The sequence below is a fragment of the Sardina pilchardus genome, chromosome 7 (assembly GCF_963854185.1).
Source record: "Sardina pilchardus chromosome 7, fSarPil1.1, whole genome shotgun sequence".
Classification (NCBI taxonomy): Eukaryota; Metazoa; Chordata; class Actinopteri; order Clupeiformes; family Clupeidae; genus Sardina; species Sardina pilchardus.
In genome coordinates this window covers 29,287,944-29,314,427 of record NC_085000.1, presented here as the reverse complement: position 1 = coordinate 29,314,427, position 26,484 = coordinate 29,287,944, and the positions used below count along the sequence as shown (strand labels likewise).

Sequence of the window (26,484 nt, the reverse complement as noted above, 5' to 3'; positions counted from 1 at the left end):
TGCTGGGATTAAAAGCAATGCAGAATTGTCTACATACAAATTAAATTTTATTGAATTTGGTGTAATCATAGACTTCGAATGAGAGTCTGACAGACAGGGGGGAAAAAAAACTTAAAAGTGGCTGGAATGGCTGTGGACATTGCGAGACATCCCCTTGAGACAAGATTGAAATTCCCAGGCTTGCATCACACCCACTGTTCCGGGGTCAAATGCCGAACACGCACCACCACTTGGCGAACGGGACGGATAAGGCGTTGGCTCCCTTTAAGCAAACAGTCCGGAGCACCGAGACAATCTTTTCCTCGCTGCGAAAGAACTAGTCAGAACCAGAACCAAAGCTTTCGCTTGTGCTGGTAGCTCTCATGCCAAGGTGGGTTGTGTTGGTTCTCATGCCAAGAGGATACCAACACAAGTGCTCGTAAAACGCTTGTCACATGCTTGAGACGCTGGAGACAGGCGGCAGCAGTAAAAAGGAACAAGCAAACCTAGAAACAAAACCAGAGAAGTCAGCCCTTGGCTATCAGGACTACTCGGGGTTAAGGTGCTGGGGGTTGCGTAGGTGCTACTGTTGCTCCTGATGATAGATCACCTCGGGTGCATGCCAGCTCACATCCTGCAGGGCAGACACACTGTATTTGTGTCAGCTGCCGAGTGATTGATGTGCAAAACATCTCTCTTTTCCAAACCCTCTTGTCGGGGTTAACACATGCTGGAAGCCTTCTTCTTGCTTTTTTTATGGTTCAGAAAGACACACTACACACCCACAAAGAACCAAAGTCTCCTGAAGAGGAGAGGGGAGAGGCGGAGGGGGGGGGGGGGGGGGGTAGGAGGGAGGCGGAGGGGGGTAGACAAGTGTCCGCCCCTAGCAGGGAGCGGTGATGGCGGCAGAAAAACAGTGAATCAGCCGGGAAACGGTGCAGACACAAGGCCCGCCTGACTCACCCCGAGGACCGCTCCGCTCCTCCTGATGGCTTCTGACTCGCCTGACAAATCTAATTGGACCTTCCCAAGGGGGCTGCCGACATTCTGTCGGAGCGTCACGTGTTCCGAAGGGACAAACCCGCCTAGCCTCACAGGACATCCAGCCCTGGTCAGCAAGAAATGCTTAGACGAAAGGGGGGGGGGGGGGGGGGTGTAACGTTCTGTTTGCGGACACTACTAGGATAACCCCTCTCCTGTGCTGTTCCAGGCCCCCAAGCCCGCAATGTCCTCTACCGCCCCAGCCCTGTGAACACCTGCTGGGCTACAAGTGCCATCTGGAGATGATGAGGAACTCCTGGATTTCTCCTTTTGTCACTGCTCGGCTGCGATAATCAGGGTCTTCCCCTTTAAAAACACATTTCGAGCCCATTCAGTAAACCCATTCACTCAAGTCACAGGAGTGGTGTAAAGGTTAAGTGGTGCAAACAGAAGATGGGAGACACGGAGCCCCATCGCTAGGAGGCTGCTGCATGTGTAAGTAGCGGCTGATGTCTTTGGCTGACAAAGATGTAGTGTGTACTAGTGGGCCTTGAGCACCTTGGGGTGGTCGCCTAAAGAGAAATGGCGGGTCAAAGGCATGCTTTACTTTGTGATTAGAGATAAAACTGCCACTCATTATTTCATGGGATCTAGGGGTGTCTGGACAAGGGAACATCAATTTACCAGTTTATCATGTGCAAAACATATAAATTCAGAAGCGAACAATGTCTTCTCTAAGGCAATATTCAGAGGTCTTCAAGGCTTTAGGGCTATTTCATCGGAGAATCATTACAGGCCTGGCTGTTGGGTGTAGAGTAGTAACTGTCAGTTTGAACTGCAGAGAAAAATGAGCATATTTACATTCCGAAAATCAAATACAAGCTGACCTTGGAGTAAGCACGTGCAATATGTCAGATCACAGCATTCAAAACATTGATGACCAATACGTCACTGTTGTTGGGGGTGGAGAGCCCTCGTGACCTTCACCTCGGCTTAATGTGGAGTTCATTTGATTCATTCTGCATCTCTCCAAGAGCATGTGTAATTGCACACACTCTCAGAGTGCTTTCCAACACTTTACCATGGAGATTTTTCTGAGCAGATGGCTCTTTCCAGAACAAAAAAAAGATGCAGTGTTCACCAAGTAGTAAAGGATTTGGAAGCATATTTTACATGAGAGAAACAATAATGGGAAGACTAAAAATGGTCACACACGATAAACTGGATCTTTTATTGTCAGGTTTGGCCAACCCCATATAATTTTCAGTATTCACAGTAACATCAATCCAACTTCAAATGGCTATATATCCTAGCCTATTTAAAATCTAAATACACCTAACTAATTCTAGCTCTACAACACTCTCTTTTCAGATCAAACAGTGGGAAGTTTTTTTCTGTTATGCTCTCCTGGCACCAAATTACCTATGACGACATGGGGCGCACTACCTCAGCGGAGTGTCCCTGCTACAGAGGATCCTCTGTACTGCAGGCTAGTCAGCACGCAGATTATGAATGAAAAGTGTCCCTGCAGTATGAAATAAGGGAAGAAATGGCCTTTTCATGTGGGTAGACGTCCGGCCGTAAATCTGCTAAATTGTGCCTCTGGGGAGCAGGCCCTGGTGATCTGGTCCAACAGAACACATCAGAGAGAAAAACCACAGAATAATGAAATCTGGGGCCCAGTCCTCTTTATCGACTCATCCTTTTCAAAAGAGCGAGCGGGGAACATTCCAGAGACACTGTCAACATCAAAAAAAGAGCAACATTTGCCAAGTGTAGAAAAGGCGGAATACAGGAATTCTGTAACTCAGAATGGCATCACAAAGTGAGAGATGAAATGTGAGAATCCACAGTGGACCAATATTTGTCCTCTGACTATTTTATTCCCAACAAGTTCAAAAGGGAATCATATGAATACAGCTTTGTGTCACAGCCCAGTCAAACAATTAATCATATTTTATTCCGGTAAACAGACCAGATCTTAACGGGATTACGCACAAGCAGGACATTTAAAGAAAAGAAAAGACAGGAGAAAAAAAGGGTTTTCAAGTACAGACAAAGAGGAATCCAAAAAATAAAAAATAAAAGGCCTTTGGTGATTCACCTCCAATGTGGCATGATGACTTTAAAAGTGCAACCTGCACTGAAACGAGAAGTCCAAGCCGCCTCGCTGCAAACTCATTTTCTCTGGCCAGGTCGCTGGCGGACCTCAAGAAAAGTGCACAGAGCACGCACGATAAATCTGACGTGAAATCATAATCATAAAAGCAATTAGCTGACCCTGCTCGGCTCGTCCTTGGACGTGACAGTGAGAATTCATACAGAGACCTCTAAGGAGGCAGGCGAGAGGGGGAGCGGGGGATGAGTGGGAAGAGAGAGAAAGAGAGAGAGAGAGAGAGAGAGAGAGAGAGAGCAGAGAGAGGAGGGGAGGCGAGGAAAAAGTGCAACACAGCAACAATAAAACAGCAGGCCCTTCCTGTGTCATTAACCATCGACTCCGAGAGCTCAACAACACATCATTAGGCTGGACTCAAGCGCCACACAGCCTCCACTCCAACCAGACTCAGGTGTCTCTCTGGCTGACTGTCTCGGAGAAACTGAAGAAGGCAGCTCACCTACTGGACTCGGCAGGACAGGCCAGGCACCACAACAAGGACACAACAACACAATGAAATCCTAGAGTTTGACAGATAGTTAGTTACAGCACACAGTGGACAGAAATCTGTTGTTAAAATCCTTCTGACGCTTATATATAAAAAAAAAAACACTTCTGTAAGCAGTCTACTAATCCCTCCCCCCGAGCGCATATACTGAAATTCTACACTGATCTCACTTGTTTGTAGAGATTTACAAGAATATTTTCATAATTGCCGTTAACATGATGTTACTTAGTAGTCCTTTTTTCCCCATAGCAGCATATTGGGCACATAAGGTAGGCCACATAACATTTGCGCCTATTTGTGAAAACTTCATGGCGACTTAGAAAATCTGCTAAAAATACAGTGATAACAATGGGAGATCATTATGCATATCATCACAAAATGTGTAAAAAAAACCCCATAATATTTCATATTTTCAAAATCACACACTCAACACACGCATATCACCCCCACAATGACATTAGAGAGGACTGGAACTACCCGCTGCCACCTAGTGACTGTCTTCTTCAATAACCATGAAATATCTGCGTGCTTCGTGCCCCCGCACCAGCCGTAACTCTCCTTTACTGCAGACAGCACCAATAAAGGATTACAATTACAATTAAAGTAATGAACAAAAAGGAATACCAAAAAAAGAGCGGGGGGGGAAGAAAAAAAAAGAAACGTTCAAGCAAGGTTCCCTTGACAAAGTAAATTGCAGCCTAGTTTCCGACAGATTCAAGAGAAGCTTTTTTGGAGCCATTACACACACAGTGTGCTTGCTGAATAATTAACGTTTCTGAAACCCCGAAATGACAACAAAAGTAAAACGTTGTCTCTCGGCACTTGCCACGGTCCTATTCATGAACCCTTGGAGCACAGAAGAGGAAGAGTGCTGTCAGGTTTTATTGTTAAGGGCCCATCAGACGTATCCTGATATTGAGTTACACAGAGAGCCCCCCCCCCCCCCACCACCCCAACCATCCCATCCCCAAGCTGGTATTTTATTTTCAAAAAACGACCAGATGAGCAACAGATGGCTTTTATGGCTTGGGGGCCAGGAATGACAGCAAAGAGGGAAGAAAGGGGGAAAAATGAACTAAGTGGGAGAACGACAATAAGATGGAACGAGGGTGCGTGTTGCAGAGAAAGACAGAGCAAGGATGAGAGAGAGAGAGAGACAGAGAGAGAGAGAGAGAGAGAGAGTTCTCCTGAGTGATGCCAGTGGCTGCAGCGGTAATGTTGGCATCTCGTCAGCCAGCCCCCGATTTCTAAGCTTGGCGCAGTTTTTCCGTCCCCCCCCCCCATCCCCCCCATCCCCTCTCCTCTACCTCCTCCTCCTCCTCCTCCTCCTCCTCCTTCTCCTCCACTGTGGTGGTGATAGCAGAGGGAGCTCCGGAAATTCAGAGACTGCTGAGCCAAAACAGATCACTTCAAAGCGCCTTATTTAACGCTCGCTAAATTTTTCATCACAGTCGCTTAATATCCTGGGGAAGGGGGAGCTTTTGAAGTTGCTGTGAGACCGGGATGTTCTTCTCGCTCCTCCCCTCCAGCTCCTCCCCACTCCCCTCCTTACCCACCTCCAAACACCACGCCTGTGTTTCTCCTCTACACACACCCCACCCCACCCCACCCACACCCCCCAAACACACACAGTCCACCACCTAACGGAGGTCAGGTGGTGAAGGTGTGTGGGCCCAACCCGTAGCAGGCCAGCCTTGCTACCAGTCCTGCTGAGGAAGCTGCTACCAAGGCAACACCACACAGCAGCAGTCATCCCTCCCTCGCTCACTCTCTCTCTCTCTCACACACACACACACACACACATACACACACACACACACACACACACACACTCACACAGACACACACACACACACACACACACACAGACACACAGACACACAGACACACGAACACTCGGCCTTGGGGAATAGTATGCCATGGAGCCAGAGATGATCAATAATGCATGCACTATTTTCAAACAAGCAGACAGGGTTAAAAGGTCTGTTTGGTGTTTTCATTCCAAAAATGAGCAGCGTGGAGTCTTTGAAGATCCTGGGGGGGCTGTCCAGGTACTGCCATTTGCCCACAAACAAACAGCGATTATGAAGCGGATAAATACACAGAGCAGCTTGTTTCTCAGGGCCTGGGGTCACGAGACACTGGAGGAAGAGAAAGCTGAGGAGGAGAGTGATGCAAGGAGAGAAGGAGAAAAGAACAGAGCAGGGGAAAGGAGAAGAGAAGTGGGAAGGAGGGAACAGACAGAAGGAGGAGAGCTTGGGGGACAGGAGAAAAGAACCGCAAAGAGGAGAATAAAGGAACCAACAAACAGGCAGGGAGTAAGTGAATGAGTGCAAGAATGAAATCAAGAAGAGTGTGCGTGTGTGTGTGTGTGTGTGTGTGTGTGTGTGTGTGTTTAAGAGTGAATGAGTGTACTGCAGCCCCGTAGGCAAGCACCAGACAGGGGACTGCCTGATAGTGTGCTGCTGAATGGTGGGTGGGTGGGGGGGGGGGGGGGGGGGGCGCGGTGTAGCACTCTGGTGCTTGGAGCTTCAGGTTTAAACCTTCTGGCGTTTGGTGGAGCCGTCAGCCTTTTGCGCCTCCCAAGCCCAACGCAGCCTCATGACACCCAGGAGCGGCAAACGCACTGCCTGAGCACACTGACGGGCCAAGGTGAGTCAGAACCTGTTAACGTGACTGGTGTCCCCTGCCTGTCACACACACACACAGACACATACATACACACACACACACACACACACGCATGCACGCATACAAGCTCTGAGTCTCCCTCCAACCCCTCCAATAGTCCCCTTCCTCTCATCCAGATAAAATCCTTTCAGACACAAATTTCAATTATTCACCTCCTCCAAATAATGCCTTGTGACATGAATTATCCCGCAATGTAATAATCCACTTAACTGGGAAAGAGCAGCTCATCAAAAAGAGAAAAGGGGGAGAAAAGAGAGAGGCGAGTCCACAGACCAGTCAGCCACAGTAGGAGGCTTAATAATCTACATTTTTTACGCTGCTAAGGAGCGAGCCTTAAACACCGTTAGACACGATGCGTGGCGTGAAATTACATTGACACAGGGAACAATAGCATAGTTAATTATCCTAGAGATGACAAAGATGTCATCAACACGATCGACATTCAACGCAAGCAGAGCCTTTAGATTTGTCTTGAAATTAGAAAGATCATGAGGTTTAGGTGTAGTTAAAATACTGTCAAGTAAATATGGGTAGACAAGAGTCACACTGGCCATTTCTGGCCCACAAAACAAAATCAGCCATCGACTTGAATGACAAAACATCTCATATTCTCTTTTCAATACAATTACACAGATAGAGTTCATGTTATTGACTATTATATCAAATGTAATTTCTATTCAGAGTCTAAAGGCTGGATTCGAGCCTGGACCACAAGGCTTATCTGAGGGGCACGGTGACAAGCAATTTGCTGGTTTCAGTTTTGAGGTAAAAATGCTTTTGTTTTTCATTTGCTTTCTTCATCAGCCCTTTCAGTCCAATATTTAAACCATACCTTGGTTTAAATATGAATGTGTATGCAAAACAAATACATAACCATATTTCCAACACTCTACAAAAAAAAGGTGTTTCAAAGTTCTGTATTTTATTTGATCTTTTATATTAATTTACATTCAGCCTCTACATATCATTCCATTCATACAACATATAGAGTGTAAGAGACGGTGTGCAGTATCACAAATACATCAAGGTCTTACCAAAGCCTCCCGCGTAGTGGCGTCCTCTCTGACGGATGAGCCATTCTAAAAAAGAATGTAAGCTTACATTAGAGCGCCATCTATGGTACAAATACAGTATTACATGATATACAATGGTCTTCTCCTATGCACAGCTCTTTTTACACCCAACATAAGAGCATAGTTTTTCAGATAAGCCTATGTAATAAAGATAGTTCACATTCATCAGTTTGAATTTTGGACGACTAACATCAAGCAAAATATGCATGCTTAGCAAACTGGGAGTGCGTGGAAAAAAACGTGTCCTAAATGGCAGTCAAGGGTAAATAGCCACCTGCTGGGGCAAATCGGAACACATGACAGCCTAACATTATTACCAGGAAAATAGCACAGAGGTAATTTGTGCGATGCTTCCGTTCTGCATGCGCCATGTCTGCCTGAGAGGCTTAATTGAATATGGTAACCCACTGACCGTCGCCACAACACAGCCGCAGACGTTTCAGATAAAGCCTGAAGACGGATAATACCAGGTGAATTGAATATGCTTCATTTTAATACCGTTTTACAACTTCCCTTTGCCTGGCTATTTGGCCCAACTGCTATCTCTTGCCGTGGCTCCATCCTTTTCTCTCTCTTTCTCTATCGTTCCCTCTCTCTCTCTATCTATCTATCTCACTTTCTCTCTCTTTCTTTCTCTCTCCCTCTCTCTGCTCATCTTTCACAACACAGGCCTACTTGTTCTGCCTGACCTTGATGGGGCCTATTTGTAGGGAGCAACCACTTCTTGTATTGTTGATGGATTTGTCCCATATATTAGGCACAAATTTTGTTTCATGTATCTTTCAACATGAAAGACGCAACTTTGAAAATAGCATTTCTTAACTGATATTATTCTGCTGATTGTGCGTCCACGTCTTTGTGTGTAGGCCTATGTATGTGCATGGGTGTGTCCTTGTGTGCGTTTGTTTAATTAGGTATTGTTCCAGTTTCTTTGGTTTCAGCATGTTGTTGGGATTTTAAGTCATGATGATCTGCTGAAATGGCAACAGGATACAAAACCACAAACATGAAAGGCTATTCCACTCTCTCAGTCTCTGCGCCACGCTGTATTACTAAATAATCAACCGAAAAATCATTTGCTCCGGTCTCTGTTCTAAGACAGGGCTGAGTTGTCTGTAATTAGCACTTTTTAGATGACAGCTGTCCTGGGCTTGAACCCATATATCGAACCACAGGTATTAAACAGAGGAAGTGCCTCTAATTCTGGTTCAAAGCCATCTGCAATGGAGACCAATATCTTTAGGCCTACTTTCCATACAGTTAATTCTCCATTGTATGTTCAATGCCTAAATATTGTAGGCCATTTCAGTTTTTGTGTTAACACATTTTCAGTAAATTATGGCCACATCAAAATGCAATCTCCCAGTTTCATTATCAAAAGTCAGTATGATATCTCTTGCCAGTTGACTGGGATCGATATGCAATAGCTGAATAGGAGCCAAAGTCTCATCCACTCAGTGCCATACCAACATACCAACACCAAATGTAGGCATGAAACTGCAGTGTTTTTTTTTCACTGTGTCTCAAAGTGTTTTCATTACTTTCATCAAGTTTTTTATGATTATAATATCTTTATTTGGTGACAGCTAGAATCCCCTTGTGGCTCATCAGAGCAGACTTCACACAAAAACTCAACTCACTTGTGTAAATTAACTTAAATCCAGAAGCGAGAACACACTACAATTGTTCATGCTGTGCTTATATCCAATTGAATTGTGAGCTCAGTCAAGAAAGATGTCACTGGCTTGTGTGCAATTAAAACATGCTAAAACTGAACTTTATTATGCATTCCCTGTGACAATTTTAACACATGCCGTTCACTGTATGTGTAACAAGGAGGCCTACATATTTCTGTTCTACTTTAGGAATAATCTTAAATAGGAATGAAAAATAGATTTCTACTGTATGGCACCAGTTGTTGAGAAATGGCTGCAAATTCCTGTCTTTTAGAAAGACTAGCCACAAAGAATATCAATATAAACTGAACATGTGAACCAAAGTGATCAACATGTAAGTGATCAACGTGGACTATGAAAACACCTACAATATAGGCCTACTTGGCCTAGCCTAGGCAAACCCAACTGAGTATATTCAAAGCATCCGAGCTCACCACAGCACAGTTCACTGTACTACTTGCACAATACATTATCTGGAAAGGTCAATGGCTCTTGCAGTGTTTGCATGCATAACAGAACTTGTGACAACCTTACCGTCTCAACTTGAGCCCACGTAGCCGACTGTTTTTTAAGACATCTGTCTAAACATTACTTCGTTAACAACATGCACAATATGGGGCCATAGAAGCTGGCAGGGAATGTTATATAATGTCTCAACTAAGTAGGCACAAGCTTTATTTCGACATTTCCTATATGACTTAGCTGATATTTCAGTTTGCAATTCCAGCCACGATAAATAACCGAACTGGAAAACATTGGCATAGGTTAGGATGAGAGCTGATCTGTCAACTGTCATTAAACTTACTTACTGAGACATCATCTGCAAAGTGAATGCGCATGACTCACAAGATAATTTGACAAAGCTATGCACTGTTTTGTCACAAGAACGTGCGTCTGGGTTAGGCTAGTATTTTAAAAGCTGGCCAGTGCAACACGCTTTGCAGGAGCTTGTTTGTTAGCTCCTGACTGCAAGCTAGCTAGCAGAACTACTAGCTAGCATGCTGAATAAGGTTAACTCTAACAATGGAACTGCTCGGGATTAAACACAGTTTGAAGTTGCATAACAGCTGACAAATGTATAGACGGTATAGTTAAAGACGGCGCTGTTATTACAAGTTGATTTTGAGTACGATGCATGGCCCGCACCTGTCAATGACGCTCGTTAGCAAGGGCTAAAACTTTTTCAAAACGTGAAAACAATAACACGCTCTTTTCTACGCAAACTACAGACGAAACCATGATACCCCATGGCTATAAGAACATCAGAGCCACCCACACTGAACGACACCAAATGTTGTAGACTACCTGTATTTGGTGTTCAGGTTGTTCAGAGGATGCCATCTTCTTCAGTGTACAGCTAGCTAGCTAGCTAACATGCATCAGAGCAGTTGGAAATAGGCAATCAACTATACCCGCCTCGCAGGCAGGCGAACTAGCAGATCCTGATCAGCATATCACAAACAAGGAAGTCACTCACTACAGCCTACAGCCCACACAATCTAGTATATTTGTACAGTGTGTTGTAGGGTAACATTGTGCTGTTCTCCGTTAATTTGTAACGTTGTAACATAATTTATGGTTGTAAGTTATCGGACATGCCCGACAAACAGCGTAAGATTGGTCGTTAGAGCTCTCACTCCATTACCCAGGATTCTCGTTGTAAAGTAAACTTGTTTGGACATATCGAGGGAAAACTGTCCAGGGGCAACAGCATGATTAATTAGCTTCTTTTTTTACTACCTCTCTCAGTGGGACACAATACATAGTTCACTAATCAATAAGAGCGATGGCAGAACTTAAACCTTGTAAAGTATGCAACTTCAGCCGTCAAAAATCTGTTGGACTTGTAGTGTCTACATTGGATCAACTCAAAGTGAAAGGTAAGAATGCGGAATTGTTCAGTTTGTGTGGTTATTCTGCCAGTCAAGAAAGACGGGGGAAACACGAAGGACCACGTCAAAAACACAATTAGACTCATTGCATTTTTGAAAATTACAGCTTACATCATTTCGATCTGTTTATAGTATAACCTAAAACAGACCTAATCCCTAATCACTCACAAACTGCAATGTCAGTCAATGTGTGACTCGTAGGCCTAATTTGTAGGCTATTGGGCTTTATAGGCTATATCCAGAGACTTTAAGGACTTCAGTATCACTTTAGGGTTTGGATATAATTGTATAAAGAAAATACCGGCTTGTGTCATAGGCTACAACGCCATGTGGAGTGGAATTTTGAAACTCAGGGTGATCATAACTTCGTGTTGGGGCTTGCTGTTAAGCTGACTTCAGTCTTCAGAGCTTTTCATTCCGAGAATGCTGTCCTCTGGGCGTGACAAAACACATTTTCTGTCTTGAGTATTTAAGCCATGTACAAAGTTTTTTCATCATTTCAATTCATCCTGTATTATTTATTGTTGTCAGCTTTATCTCTATGTTGGTTATATCCACACACAGATACACCCTACCCGGCTCTGACCCTACCTTATGCAATGTAGGAGGGCAACATTCCTGTTTTGTATAGCCAGACAATGGGAGGACGTTCACTACCTGCACCACTTTTAACCTTTCTCATTTCAACCACCAGGAGGTGAAACTTTAGGATTCTCCTCCGACACGTCTGTCTCAGTGGTGCTTGAGGATGATGGGACTATTGTGGAAGATGATGCATATTTCCTGTGTTTACCTGTCAACACAAAGTTCATGCTGTTGCATGAGAAAGAGTCTTGGGCCCCTATCAATAAATGTAAGCAGACTCACTTGATCTTGAAGTGTTACTTTTTCTGTTGCAGCTTGGACAGTTTGTTTAAACAAAACAAATTTCAGCTTCAAATGGAAAAACAAACTTGTCTTTCCTCTATTCACAGTTGACGGTGGCACTGCCTGGTTAAGCCGAGAATCCATAGCCCTGGATGAGGATGAAGTGGATACGATGCTCAGTGGAACAGATGCCTGGCAGAGTCTTGCTGCCCAGCTGAAGCACAACCTTGCCAGCGTAATTCTGTTGTCTGATGATGAGCTCCAGGTGAATTCACTGCCCCCCACACATGGTTATGGTTATGGTAATTTTGGCAGATGCTTTTATCCAAAGCGACAATGCAGTGCATTTGTTAAAAATAACACTTTCAAATAAAGTTGAAAAGCCTAAACTAAGCATAACAGTGATAGTAATGATAGCAACCATATTAATAGTGCAACAATATTAATAGTATTAAATATCAACAATGAAAAGTTCTCAGAAAGCATGAAAAAAACATTTATGCAGTGGGCAGCAGTAGCAACAACAACATGCCTTCTCTGTAAACATTGCCTGGGTTGTGATTGTGTGTGACCACAGACCCTGGTGGACGTGCCATGCACAGACCTGGCTTCAGCGTTGGGCTTTCCTCAGAAGAAGGCTCAAGCCCTGCAGGACACGCTCCAGACTGTCCTGGACCGGAGAGAGGAGAGCAGGCAGTCCAAAGAGCTGCTGCAGCTTTACCTGAAGACTGTGGAAAAAGAACGAGAGCAAGAGGCCAGTCAAGAGGGGCAAGGTTGGTGTTCCTCTTTTTCCCCCCTAAAATACTGTATCAGTTCCTCTGCCACTCCTCTTTTACGAACACAATACTGCCAATGAAGAAGAATTAGTCTGTGTCTGAGTTGAACTTACTTCCCTGAGTGGGTGTGCCATGAAATGTGAGATGATGCTTTGAGCCACTGGGTGGCATTGCTGTGTCATAAAGGCAAAGAGGGGAACGTGTGGTGTTGTTTCCTCAGCAATACAGACATTTTATTTTAGAGCCCAAATGTATTCTTGTTCGTGTCTTCTGAATGATATCTTCTGAATGCAGTATTTGGAAGTAACCATGTATTTGTATCCTGCATTTGAACTTCCCTTTCATTATTTTGTTCACCTTGACAGATGATGATGCCATTGAGACCGATGATATGGATGAGGTGGACTCAGTGTCAGGGTTTCACACTAGGACGCTGATGGTCTTGAAGGGCAAGACAAGCCCAGAGACACGGCTCTCCAATGAAGAGCTACAGGCAAGTTGCTCAAAAATGATACTACTTTATAGGCTATTAATTGTTGTCTCAGTAGCATTTGTTGTAGAATCCAATAATGTTATTCTGTTGGGTTCATGGAGACCTTACACATTCAGACATACATAACTTTAACAATTCTGGATGTTGCATGACTCCAATATTTTTTTATGTTTGAATCATGCATCAATATGTTTGTGAGTCTTTAAATGAATGAATTAAAATATATGTGATCTCTCTATAGCTCTGATTTTATGTGTCTTAAAATTGGCACCTAGCGAAAGTGGCCAAAACAAATACACACTGTGCTCTAATATCCACTGTGTGGCGCTGTTGCTCTGCAAACGTAAACACCAACTTCAAGTGAGATCAAGGCAATCGACTTTTAGGGAATCATGTTCTCTAAAGGAACTGATGTCCTCTAAGCACTATTTTGGAGTAAGTTTTGACAGTTGATTCCTGCAAAAATGAGGCCATGCACTGCACAAACTATGGATTTCTCCCTGTCTTGCCTTTCAGGCATCAAATCGAGACAAAACTACAGTAGTTGACCTCAACAAGAAGATGTAAACGTCAAACATGTGGGCCAAAACGTAACCTTTTATGTGTTCTATTTGGCTGCTGCAGATGGTGGTGAATAAGGGTGCTGCCTCCATAGGGCAAATACTTGGCTTTGACGCAGAGAGGACCGCCGCCCTGGTGCAGGCTTGCGAGGCTGAATTGGAGGGTCGTCTCCAGAAAGTCCAGGCTCTCGCATCTCTCAGCGCTCAGTCCCAACAGCCCAGCGACGCATCAGGCACAGAGGACACAGACAAGACCGAGGCCAAACGCAGCAAATAGAGTAGGAAACAAAAAACTGGACTTCAGGAATAGCTGTAGTTATTCTTAATCATCTCATAAGGGGTACTTTGCAGCAAGGATAATCATGACTGACCAAATTATATGTTTAGTGTAGTAGAGACAAAGATTTTTGTTGTATTTTATTTTTTTACTGCATGACATTATTTCATAAGAATGTGTTCTGATCTGAAAGGATTGATGAATGAATTGCTGTCAGTACATCTTGTGTGACGACAGTTCGGGAAAAAAAGAAAGAAATTCACCATTTATCAATTTCACCACCTAAAACCCAATATTTGCCTTTTCAGAAAAAAATATGTCGTTCTCTCATGGAGGATTAAACGAGGACAAAATCACTGCCTTCTCAAATGAACGCCGGTGGGACGTGTTTCGCAGTGCCAATTTCTCCTGTTGACTCAGAGCATTCCATATTTATCTAGTATTGTCCCGCACAATACACCTGCTCTTATGGTGTTTTTCTCTTGTGAGTGTGAGTCACAGACTCTAGCCCTTAAAAGGCAGTGTTTTTCTTCTTTGTTTTTTTCCCTCATTTTCCTTGTTTGTGACCCCATCATCTTTGCAGCAATAAGGCACACATGGCACTCAGTGGGTCTCCCTGCACCTGCGGCAACAAGATCTTGCCACTTTCATGTTATGGGAAATTTATTAGAAATAAGTAGATGTTTACTTAAATTATGAAAATGCCTGTAAGCAACACCATTTAAAAACTGACTGAGCTCCACTAGATGGAAAATTAGCACAGACTCTCATCATACCTATGCAAATGTCAGCATGAGCAATTTTAAAGCTCTCTGAATAGAGAGGACTTAAGGACTTTTTTGTAGATTTTGTACTGTTTTATGAAAATGTATTATACCCTGTGTAGTATATGCTTGAATGGGTTCTGTCTAATTAGGCGCCAGCCTCTACCATTAAATTTGAATGTGTTTAGAATCATTGTGTGGACGTTAATTCAGAGGCCACTATAAAAATGTGTGTTAAATCTCAACTGAGCTGACAACTTGCTGAGAATTTTCAGTTAATAATGCATGTATTAATGTTTAAGAAGGCTCGTCTTTATGAGCCACAGTATGTCTGTATTTCTGCTGGCAGTAGTTGAGATATGCGGTACATATCACATCCTCCACACATAAACACACCCACTGGTAGGCACTAGCCGACTCTGGAGTAAACCTGAGGTTGTGTCTCTAATGATGAAAATGCACCATAGTGACGAACATAGGGTATTTTGCATGGAGGGACAGCACTGCTATAGGAGTGTGGCCTCATTAGAGATATAGGGCTTTCTCTTAAGGTGTCTGTTGTGCCTGGCACTGTAATGAGCCCTCATCAGATCTGATTGGAGTTGGAGTGGAGCACGTGGCTCCAAAGCACTGCCCTGCTGATGGCCTTGACATGAAAGGAAACTGGGCAAGGTTTGAAGAAGCCACCATAGTCAATTGGAACATATCCACAGACTACACAACCTGTACAACACACACGGAATCTTTTTTTTTTCATCTCTGCTACATCCAGGAAGCAAGTGTGCTTCTGAGTTCATTGGCTATGATGACAACGGCTGAGAGGTTTATGGGTTTTTAAAGGCAAGCCAAGCATCAGCCACACAGGAGGTTATACTGCCGATGCACTTGTAATGTCTCTCACAGTGTGCACAGTTCCTGTTGGATTAGACATCTTCCTGAAAGGAAGGCATTAATAGCTTTCTCTCCTCAGGGATTGATTTCTGTGTGTAGAATGTGATTTGTCACTCGATATCCTCTTTTCACATTTCATGGGACTGTATTTGACTTGCTCCAAGAATTTATTTATTTTCATTAAGAACAAAAGCACAAAACACATGGCCATCTTCGCATCAATATTATGTTTACTTTTATACTGTAGTTCAGTGATGTGCAAAAAGATCAGGCTGGAGGGGAAAGAATATTATCTTTGAATGTCATGGTAATGTCATACGTTGAGTCGATACTCTTGAACACAGTTGGCCACATTGTCACTAGACACTAGACAGTAGATCTACCCTTAGGGCAAACAAGCCAACAGTGAGCAACATACTCTGTTCTTCCAGGAATAAGTAGACCAGAACTACCATTTGGCACAAATAAGCAAACAAAGACATCTGTATTCCTGCCATTTCGTCTCTTTGTCCTCTTAGACTCCTCCAAGAACAATAACATCTGAATAGCTTGTGTTACTTCAAGGGGAGGACATTATCACTGCGCCTCACAATAATCAGAGTTATTATGCCCCCCGCCCCACACACACAATGTCCCAATTATAACCAGGCTGTTGATGTGATTACTGCATGTTTATGAAGACAAGGTGAAAAACATTTCCAAGAGTGAACGTGGCATGAGGATTTTTGATGGGACACATGAGTGCTAGTTGGGGCTGGAGATCGCTGGGAGACTGCCGGTCTAAAATGACAGTGGAGAGGCAATTACACGAGAGGAGAAACCTTTAACGGGTGTTTAGATAGAAGGAGGCCGTTGTGGTGCCGAGATCAGTTCCATTATGCATGAGGGGTAAATGACTGCACATCACGGATCAGGAGCCTGGAGACCATGCCGTGGCTCATTTGACTTTTAAACAGCCCCTCTACATTAACCCCCCTGTCCGCATCAACGCGTTCGAAGAGCAACAAGTGGCTCTTGGTTGTGCTTAAGTTCTCGGAAGAAATGATTGTTTCTCTATGTGGGTTCTGCGACTTAATCCACTTACATATAAAGTAATCACTGACAAGCTCTTATGGAGTACCACAGTCCAATGCAGTATTTAAACCCCAGTAGGGTAGTAATGGGAAGTAGAAAACAGCCTCTATGTTTCAATGTTCCTTGTTCCAATGTTTCAATATGTCCCTTTTCTATTATAAAACATGTATGAAATATACAGGTAATGTTTTAAATGTTCTTAGCCATGGTGTCCTCTATCCAGGAGAGGTAATTGTTAACTTTGGTGTAGACTCCATAGTACCCAGCCATAGCACAGTGATAACCCCACGAGACGATGCCACCCACAAACCAGCTACTGGTGTTGCTGTCCTGAAACACAAAAGATCCTCCGCTGTCACCGTGACAGGCATCCCTACCCCCCTCGGCTAGGCCGGCACAGATCATGTTCTCAGTCACTGTTAGTTTTTTCTCCTTAATGCCGTCATATATAGCTTTACAAGTCCCATGGTCCACCACGGGTAGGTCAGTGTATTGGAGGTTTATGCTGTTGCGATGCGACACACCCCATCCTGACACCCTGCCCATGTCGTCTGTTTTCAAGGCGTATCGCTCGTCTCTGCCCGGCAGACAAATGGGCATGACCACGTCGTTGATGGCTATCCTCTTCTGCAGCTTGATCAGGGCAATGTCATTGTTGAAGTTGACGCCATCGTGGTGATAGTCCGGGTGGACGAAGACCTCCGCGGGCAGACCCCGCACCGCCGCCAGGTCGTTGCGCTTCACCATGCCCATCTTCACGATCAGATTGGCGACGTCGCCGTAACCGTGCAGGACGTGGGCGGCCGTCAGGATCCATTCGTCGCTGATGAGCGCCGCGCCGCCCACCATGCGGCCTCCCATGACGACCATCACCTGCCACGGGATCTCCTTCTTCTCCACCGTCTCACCGCCGATAATTTTCCCCAGGGCCACGTGGGTTGGCTTGCCACAGACTGCATGAAATAATTACTCCTTAAGTCAGTTCAAGACAATTGATGTGAAGCTCTTGCTATTGTACAATCTGTCTCTGAAGCATTCTCATGCTGTGTGATTAATAGAAGGTTGCATTTTTTTTAAACAGTTTCCCTGGGTGTGAATTGTGTGACTTCATCTTAATCTATAATCAATGCCCTCTGGGTGACATATTTTCACTCATGCTTGGAGAGGAAGCACGAAAGACAACATGATCCATCACTTACTGGGTGTGCACTCAGGGGGTTGGTTGCCACCAGAGGAGTCTCTCCAGATACCAGTGTGATCACAGGTGAAGGTTTCTGGGAAATGTAGGAGCAATAAAGTGATATTATGATTATTCTTACATCTTTATCATGTTATCTCAAGAGAGCTTTAGAAGCTTACCATTCATTCCCTTTTTTATCGTATAGAATGGTGCGTCACATGTGTACTTAGCCACAGACTTGTAGGTGGTTTGGGTGTAAGAACCAACTCCATTTGGAATTTCATTAGGATCTCCACAGTCGACAGCTGCAAAAGCAAAATAAAGTTGTTTATTGACTGAACTGTAGGTTACCATAGATGAGGCTCTATACAATTATATAAAGCTTCAGTCATTGATACATTATATTATCTCTTTAAAAATAAAAAAACATTACAGTTGGGTACAGATGTTTGCCTCCCCATTGACTGTAAAATTATCAAAGATGTCAAACACAGAGAAATAGTGTATAAAAAAACATGATGAATGGAATATGGAAATTCCACCAGTGCAAAAGTTTGTCTTCAATTTGCCTGTATAAACTCCTCCTCCTCTGTGTGTACCCTGAGTAGCTTTTGTATTCAGCAGAATTGTATTCAGCTTTTGTGTTTGTCCAAAATCTGTTGACTTTGATATGTGCCATGTATAGGATTCTTAAAACTTCTGCCCTGGTGTTAAAGTCTGGGCGGCCATGTCAAAAATGTACTTATTCTTGAAGGATTCACAACTACAAAAAACCTTTTGATATTGGCCGTCATTCAGGTTCAGGTTCTTTATTTCTTATCTGTACAGTAAAGTAAAGTGGAAAATGTAGCCCTCATGTAAAAGAGCCTGTGGCTGATACAGACATCCACCTCCACATAGCCTCCATTAAGTTTTATTGTTGCTATGCATTTGGCTCTTATAGGCAGTTTTCTCTCATGCTATTATGACTTTGGTCTCATGTGACCACATAATCTAGTTCCCAAAACTCATTTGGCTGGATCACATGCTCTTTAGCATACACAAAGCATGCTGACTTGTGTAGAGCAGGAGTGTCAAGCATAATCCTGGGAGCTAGATCAGGGTACAGCCCTACAGAAGTTTTGGTAGGAAGGGGGTAATTAGGTTAATAATTTGAAAAAAAAATAGAAAAACAATATTCATATCCAGTTGTCTTAACGATGTGTAATAAGCAATAGCTCTATGATATGATACATTGATTAACCTTAGCACTACAAACTCCTCATCCTCAGGAAGGAACAGGCCAAATAAACTGAGGCGTGGAAGGTAGGATATTTCAAGAGAGAAATGGCAGGATATGACAGCAGTACACAATTTGTACTTGTTTACTCAAACGTGGGTATAGTACCAGTAAAGCACTTTTAATGATGAAGAAACATTTGTGAATAAACTGCATTAGATATATAAGACACTTCTGTGCTTTACACCTTTTGTAATTTTTTGAAGTAGGCGGATGAAAACTTTTGTACTTGACCGTAAATGTGCATGACTCACGTGTACAGATGGGCATTTCAGCATTCCAGGTGCCATCTTTTTGGCACTCCGCGTGGTATGATTCCAAGTATTCTGTGCCCTGGTGAAAACAGGAGTCACTGTATTTTATTTGAATAATTACAACACACATGCACAACCCTTACAACCATTTTTTTAGAAATGAGGTTGTAAATGTATTGACAGTCACATGGTAAATCCAGTTCAAATACCAGTTTTATCTCGTAGCCAATTGCACACTGCAGGGTGAACGTATCTGTGAAGATGTACTGAGACTGCTGAGGCTCAATGCGAGCATGGGCCGGAATCGCTGGGTTTGGGCACGGCATGGCTGTGTGGGAATAGAGATGGATAAAAGTTCTTAACGTGTTCTAAACGTGTTAAGTTCCACTTATGGATTCAACATAACAGACATCAAAGAGATGGTCAATCCATCACAGAAGCAACTGAGGAAATTCATTCATTCATTCATTCATTCTTTTTTAATTAATTACTGAAAAGCCATAACAATGTCATTGACATGTGACATCTTGTCATACCTTCACTCGTGTATTTGATCTTCCAGCCCCTGTTTCTTCCTGAATCATCTGTCCTGAATGTCACACGCACCTCATGGCTATGAGTCTCTATCCTACCAGGGCTTCTGGTTCCACAGAATGGGCCATACTCCCGAGAGCCTGCTGTGATCTGGACACCCACAAAGCAGCAAACCACACACAAACACACACACACACACACACACACACACACACACACACACACACACACACACACACACACACACACACACACACACACACACACACACACACACACACACACACACACATATGCATAAACATCAGAACAAAATGAGAAGAGCGTTACAGACCTCTCAATGAATGCAAGCAACAGCACAGCCATCCATCTCGAGGGAGCACGGGAGGCGAAGGGGACCTGCAGGCCTCATCAGCAGGCATGGGGAAGAATACATTGTTTATTTATCAGCCGTCAGCTGACTGATTGGTGTGTTTTTAGAGAGTGCCCCCGTGTCTATCGTGATGAACTGCGCTTTACCACTGAAGAGGCTGAAGGTATAGGCGTGGGTGACGTGATTTACACCCCGGAAGACCCCTGTGATTTATCCCCTCGTTCGTCTGATTATGCACCGTGAAAGAACCGTGCTACGTGCTAAATTCATCATTTGCTTTTGGAGGCGCGTGAGATGAAAACAGCTTAATTTCAATTGAGTTGGGTTCCATTAATGCAGACCTTGTTGGCTGCTGTCCTGTTGGCTGATAGAAACCGATCTCTGGGGTTTGGTGGTGGTCCAGGTTGTATTGTGTGGACAACTATCTCACCTCAGTGTGCCTATACCACTGCACATGATGCAGGGTCATGATACAGCCGACTGAGACGATCAGATATATACATATGACCACACGCAGCAACATTCAGACATCTGTATCTGCCTTGTTGACTAATGACCTTGTCTTCAGAGCTGCAGTTCACCCATTAATAGAGTTAGTTGAAGGTCATGACCGGTTCAGCAATAAACTGTGTCCTTGTATCTGCCTTGCAGTGCTCAATTCCATTTAGTTTCACAACAGAAGGGGGATGCTAAGCAGGTGCCCGGTAGATCCCATCCAAAAGAAAACAAAGCACATAATATGTTCTACAGCACTAGTGATCAGTGTGTTTGAATGATTGCACAGTAAATGATAGACTGAAGACTGAACCAGAAGTCTCAAGCAGCTGAAACAACAGTCTGTTTAGCCACTTTAGAGGTACAGTATCATGTGAGTATGTTTGCACCAATAACTAAAGTAGAAAATTGGCTTTATATAAATGTAGTGTTACAATTGACAGGTCTGGTGAAAACCATAAGAGAAGTGTGTCTGGGTGCAGTAATCAACACACAATGGTCACATTGGTTAACATTAGTCATAGACTGGGCTAAAAGTCAGCTTGCTCTTGGAGAACTCAGTTTGCAATCTTAGTTTTTAGACGTAAGGCTTTGGTTCAATAATGCCTTGCACACTGGCCTGTTTTAAGCATCCCCTCTGTTGTCTCCTTATCCACCAGTTACACAGCAACGTTCTAGATTATTAAAAGTAGGTCGGTTCACCCTCTCCCACAATATTCTTTCACAGCATTCTAGTTCAAAATTTGACAGTCACTAAGAAGAGCTTAGATTTCCATATTAGGAAGACACCACTCATGGGGTCCTCTTGCTATTTGGAACCAAAATTGCTCCTTTCTACAAGTCATTCATAAGACATTTAAAATTTTCAAACAAAATGGTTATCTCCCAACCAAAAACCCAATGGAAACCCATTCTCTCTAAGATCTGTGGATTTACCGCCCTAATGTTTGCCTGAGATAGGGGCCCAATCACAGAACAGGGGGGAAAGCAAGACAATGATGATATGCACAGACACATTTGATAGACATCTGTGGCGCCCAATGATCGGATCTGGGCATTTTTTCAAATAAGAGAAAATGAACGTCTGGTTGCCAGACCACGTCTCATTTAAAAAGTGGTAGGCACTAGCCAGGCTATCTCTTACAGGTAATGCTGTGGTCTTTCTTAAGCATAACAAAACAAACAGTAATCTATTTTCCAAGATGCCAGTGTTGTACATGCAAAAGCAATGCATTTTCCTTAAGCCCTGTGCCTGTTTGTAAACATGATGCTTAGATTATTTTTATGTTTAGATATAAAAACATGACAACTATTTGTACCATGATTTTTAAAAACTAAACATCGCTGTCAGAAAAGTAAAAGAGGATCGCAGACAGAGACGTCATAATGTTTGGGAACAGCATGCTTTGTTTCTAATCTGCAAGACAATTCTATTACTTGTTGCATTTAGAAACAAAACATACCCTTTGGGAAAGAGACAAAAGGCCTGGATTGCAGCGAAGCTTTCAGCAAGATAAAACCTGTGCGCATTCATCAAATGGATGGAGGAGGTAAGATTAGTCCGATACCAAGTCCACCACCCATGGGTGGAGCCACTAACCGCGGACACTTGCAGTGTAATACCACAAGGACCTCCTTATTTGGTAGTACCTTGTAACATCAGTAATGGGCCTGTTTCCCTGCGTCTGACGGTGATTTTCCAGATTTAGCTATTTTGACAGCTGCCAGTATCCATGAGACTCCCTGTTGACAGCGTACTTCACAAACCTTTAGGGTGTCATATGGACACAGGGCCTCTGGGTGTGTCTCCACGTCAAAAGGTTCCTGGAAGTCCAGGATGAGGACAAAGCCTTCGGGCAGGCGAATGGTGTAGTCGCACTGGCTGAGCTTCGGATAGAAGCTCGGGAAGTCTGGGCTGGTGAACTCCCCTGACCTCTGAGACAGTAACTGGCCAGCACACTGCACTGCAGAAGTCACACAGACACACAAACCCACAATGAGACAGAAACCCCCCACAGACATCCGATTAATGTCATTTCAGACAAATCAATTTAAGCTCTGTCTGCTTCTCAGATACATCACCATGAGTACATTTGATTGGAATCTATGCCTAAATGATGAACATACAAGAAGTCCACAAATGGATGGACCCATCTAAAGGGGGCAGAGTTCTGGTAATTTATATAATTAAGGAAATTTAAACAGGGGTCGTCATCTCTATCTATTCATCTCCCGATATGACGTGATGCCATTTTTTTCTCCCAACAAGCAAAGAATAACAATTACCAGGAACGTCTGGGATGGTAATTGTGATTAATTACTGAGCCTCTGCGCACCATTACAGCTGCAAACAGGTATCAATTTTCTGCTGCTCTACGGAGCACGGCTCCCTCAGGCGGCCGTGATAATTAACCCAGACTCTAGCTGACTGACAGAGATCAACTGCTTTATTCGGCACCCCGCCTCTCCGCAGTCTGTTAACCACCGTTCCAGCAATTGTGCAACTGGCTGCTTCCTCCCAGATGCAGCAAGCAGGCCGGGATCCTATAGTGCTCTATTCATGCCTACTTCAGAGCAAGCTTTTGACTCTTTTGAGACGGAGACATAATATATATAAAAAAAAGATATGGTTAGATCTTCTTTCCAAGTCAAACGCGGCACACATACCCTCCTCAGAAATCCATTGAAGCCGACACAGTCAGTTTCAGGACGTGCTTATCAGGCTATATTCTCTCTGAATACTCCGTCAGCTGATGGGAACCTATAATTTACTCAGTGCTGCTATTTCCCGAGAAGCGAACCTTCACTGCTCTTCACATATCAATGAGCAGTTGAGATGGGGGAAGGGAATCTAGGGAATATAGTTGGTGTAGAAGAGCAATAGGAGAGTGGGGTATTTTACTCAGTTGTGTGACCAGTAGCATAAGTATTTTATTATTTATATGTATTATTTATAAATTCATTGCAATTGTCAGCCATAGTCAACCATAAAACGCAAGCTCATTGATTGACTGTCTATTTAAAAAGAGCAGAGTTCAGGTATAGGCCTAAAGTCAATCAGACACTGACCCTCACCTGCTAGGAGCCACAGTCTATTTTATTTGTCATTTTCAACATGCAAACAACTAAGCTAACATAGAATGAAACACTGCTAATCAAAACCAAACAAACATTTATTTGTATACATTCTTGTATTACAGAAGATTGTTTGTTTGTAATGTCAAATGTGGAAAATCACAACAATTCAGCATTCAAAAGAACACATCATCTATCCCATTTAGTCGATACTCCAGTTTGTCCATAATGCATGATCAAACTCTAACCTTTCAGTGTGCCACAACAATATAAGCTCAATTATTTAGAGTCTGTTTGCTCTGGTGCCCTCTGGGTAGCCTTACCATTGCAGACTCTCTTGTTTGGATGGAGTTGGTATCCCATTCTGCAAGAGCAGAAATAGCCACCAACATAATTGTGGCAGTAATGATCACACACTGGCTCCCCATCCTCCGCTGTGTTCAAGCACTCATCGATATCTGTCCAAAAACACCAGCGATGTCACTCAACACCAAAAATCAGCTAAAGCACCATTCACGTGCATTAGCGCACAAGGGGGTGTTTGATATGGAACCATAGAAGTGGTGCCAAATATAGACTAATGCTGGATTATAGATACATCTGCTTTTTAATAGTCCATTCTCTTAGGACTTAGCATAAATACCTTCAGTGGTGTAAATAGCCTGGAAGCCAGCGTATTCTGCCTCATTTGAGAAGTCGGATCTAAACACAACTGACATGATGTTCTTAGCCGAGTACAGAGCCGTGTTCTTTGGTGCATCATCGTAGTCTTTCTCCTCCTCCCCACAAAAGCGTACAGGCTCACTGCCTTCTGAAAAGACCTTATTGAAACAAAAGGAAAGACGTTACAAGAGATGTGAGCTCTGTCCTACTCTAAAGCACAACTCAGAGCCACGGAGAATACCTGGACATAGTCATATTCGCACAGGTAAGAGGGTTCCAGGCTGAAAGCTGAAAAGTAGAGTTTGATCCTGTGGCCCTCTGGAGCGCTCATGTTCCAGACGGTGAGATGGTTGTTGGGATAGTTGTCAGGGAAGTTAGGGGAGGTGAAGGTGCCATACAGGCCAGTTAGGTCCACACTCCTGCCCAGTGGAAGCAGGCTGAGGACGGTCAGAACAACACTGCAATAGAGAGAATGAACAATGGAGAGACATACTCACCATCTAGAGAAATACCCACAATGGAGTCTGTAGCCTAGTTCATACTACTAAGTGTCCAGGTTACAAATCCTTGAGCTTACCTATACATGATTGCTTCAGCAGAGAATCAGATAATACGGTTCAAGCTTCTGCTGGGAAGTTTTGGACTGGTGATGTTTGTTTAACAGTGGACTTTAGGTCAGTCACCCACTGAGTAGGCACTGACAGGAAAGCCTCCAATGACTTGTGTGTTTACTGATTATTTGGTCAAAACATGATCATTGTATTGGATTACAGCCCAAAACGTTTGTGTGAATGTTTGAATCTATGATTCAGATCAGTAGATTAATTTACAAGCCTGCTTGTAAATGTTTTCCTACTCTTAGCACTAAAATTATATTTTTGGCAGTCGGATGAGTAACACAATCATTTATTTTGGTCTCTCCGGGAACTCGCATTTCAACATAATATTGGAAATATTATTTATTATGTATACAGTTAACACTATAGCATTTGTAATGTGTGTCATTTTAAAGTGACAGTTCAATCCTAACTGAACACAGGAGACTTTGTGAAGGCTCCTTTGACAACAGTAATTTGTCAATGAATATACTTTCGTAAATATTAAAGGCCCTTAAAAGTCTTAATCCCCCTATTCATGCAGATCCTTTCATGTTCTGCCTTTGTTTTTCAAATAAGACATCCTGCTGACGTCTCCTTAGACAAGGCTACACATTTTGAGCTGAATTTCTCTTCCTAAATCCACAACCGAGAAGACAGTGGCAAGTAGATAGCTTGTCAGGTGGAGAAAGGCAATTAACGCAAATGTGTGAATCCTTCACAAATGGCACTCAGGCTCTCACCAGGCCTTGCCATCGCGTGAATCATATCTGAATTTCGAAACTGCTTACGCACAAAAGAGCTGAATACTGCAACAGCGAGGCAACTTTGTGAGACGCGAAACACATCAAATTTGAAAAACTGCATCCTGAATCAGGTTAATTGTTTCTGACGGTGAGACGCTGTAATGGCTGAGCTGAGAGGTGTGATGTCAATGTGCAAATGTGAGGAGTGTGAATGCAGAGCCCTGGATGCATTCGCACCTTAAAAAAGGAAATAGATGGTTTTTTTTCATTGTTTTTTTTTTTAGGGGACAGGGACATGTGGGGTTGTTTCGGGCGACCCAGTTAACTGTGGTGACTGGAAGAGTTAGAAGCGGATGGAGCACCACCGACAGGCAATCAGGCCAGGGATTTGGGATGAATGGACCTCAGATTGCATCACTGGAAAACAAAAGGGGGTAAGCTGAAAGCTCTGCACCAAAATGATGCAGCAATTATGTGTAGAGCAGAGTTCATTCTGAATGCCTTTTGTATGGGCCGACGCACATTCATTTACACCTTGTGATGCAAGATGAAATGAAATTTCAGCTGTCATTTGAAAAGCGGTGGCTTTTAGAGAGGGGGAATGAAGCCACAAATGTGGCACAAGCAAGCTT

General features: G+C 43.5%; 3 protein-coding genes across 7 annotated transcripts in view; 1 reads left to right on the top strand and 2 right to left on the bottom strand.

Moving 5' to 3' along the window:
- The window catches only part of pex14 (peroxisomal biogenesis factor 14), a 59,855-nt gene extending 49,375 nt beyond the window's left edge, over positions 1-10,480 (bottom strand). For all 3 annotated transcript variants that reach the window (XM_062541700.1, XM_062541699.1, XM_062541701.1), the window contains exons 1-2: positions 10,369-10,480; positions 7,349-7,393 (exon numbers count right to left, since the gene is read on the bottom strand). In XM_062541700.1, the coding sequence (XP_062397684.1) occupies positions 7,349-7,393; positions 10,369-10,404 (81 nt within the window). In that variant the 5' untranslated portion in view covers positions 10,405-10,480. The remainder of the gene's footprint in view (positions 1-7,348; positions 7,394-10,368) is intronic.
- Positions 10,481-10,539: 59 nt separating this feature from the next.
- Positions 10,540-14,882, top strand: dffa (DNA fragmentation factor, alpha polypeptide). 3 transcript variants are annotated; one of them, XM_062541698.1, is made up of 7 exons: positions 10,540-10,943; positions 11,650-11,808; positions 11,930-12,087; positions 12,400-12,595; positions 12,964-13,091; positions 13,716-13,929; positions 14,237-14,882. In XM_062541698.1, the coding sequence occupies exons 1-6, from the start codon at positions 10,850-10,852 to the stop codon at positions 13,926-13,928; spliced, it is 948 nt and encodes a 315-aa protein (XP_062397682.1). In that variant the 5' UTR covers positions 10,540-10,849; the 3' UTR covers position 13,929; positions 14,237-14,882. The 3 variants fall into 3 exon arrangements, with proteins under 3 accessions (XP_062397682.1, XP_062397681.1, XP_062397680.1); XM_062541697.1 differs by having other exon boundaries at positions 13,716-13,963; XM_062541696.1 differs by having other exon boundaries at positions 13,716-14,882.
- A 909-nt stretch (positions 14,883-15,791) lies between these two features.
- On the bottom strand, positions 15,792-25,217 carry masp2 (MBL associated serine protease 2). The gene is made up of 11 exons (XM_062541695.1): positions 25,088-25,217; positions 24,752-24,968; positions 24,491-24,668; positions 24,171-24,305; positions 22,540-22,736; positions 19,907-20,054; positions 19,580-19,698; positions 19,371-19,449; positions 18,017-18,142; positions 17,857-17,931; positions 15,792-17,610 (listed from the first exon to the last, which is right to left on the bottom strand). Exons 1-11 carry the CDS (start codon positions 25,093-25,095, stop codon positions 16,847-16,849), a joined length of 2,046 nt encoding a protein of 681 aa, XP_062397679.1. The 5' UTR covers positions 25,096-25,217; the 3' UTR covers positions 15,792-16,846.
- Positions 25,218-26,484: the final 1,267 nt, after the last annotated feature.

Excerpts from the sequence above, each read along its gene's own strand:
- masp2 (XM_062541695.1), bottom strand. Across the intron at positions 24,669-24,751 it reads GCGAATATGACTATGTCCAG|GTCTTTTCAGAAGGCAGTGA; the intron begins GTATTCTCCGTG and ends TGTTTCAATAAG. Across the intron at positions 19,450-19,579 it reads TTGGCTACGAGATAAAACTG|GGCACAGAATACTTGGAATC; the intron begins GTATTTGAACTG and ends TGTTTTCACCAG.
- dffa (XM_062541698.1), top strand. The coding sequence starts at position 10,850 with ATGGCAGAACTTAAACCTTGTAAAGTATGCAACTTCAGCCGTCAAAAA. Across the intron at positions 10,944-11,649 it reads GGATCAACTCAAAGTGAAAG|GAGGTGAAACTTTAGGATTC; the intron begins GTAAGAATGCGG and ends TTCAACCACCAG. Across the intron at positions 13,092-13,715 it reads TCTCCAATGAAGAGCTACAG|ATGGTGGTGAATAAGGGTGC; the intron begins GCAAGTTGCTCA and ends TGGCTGCTGCAG.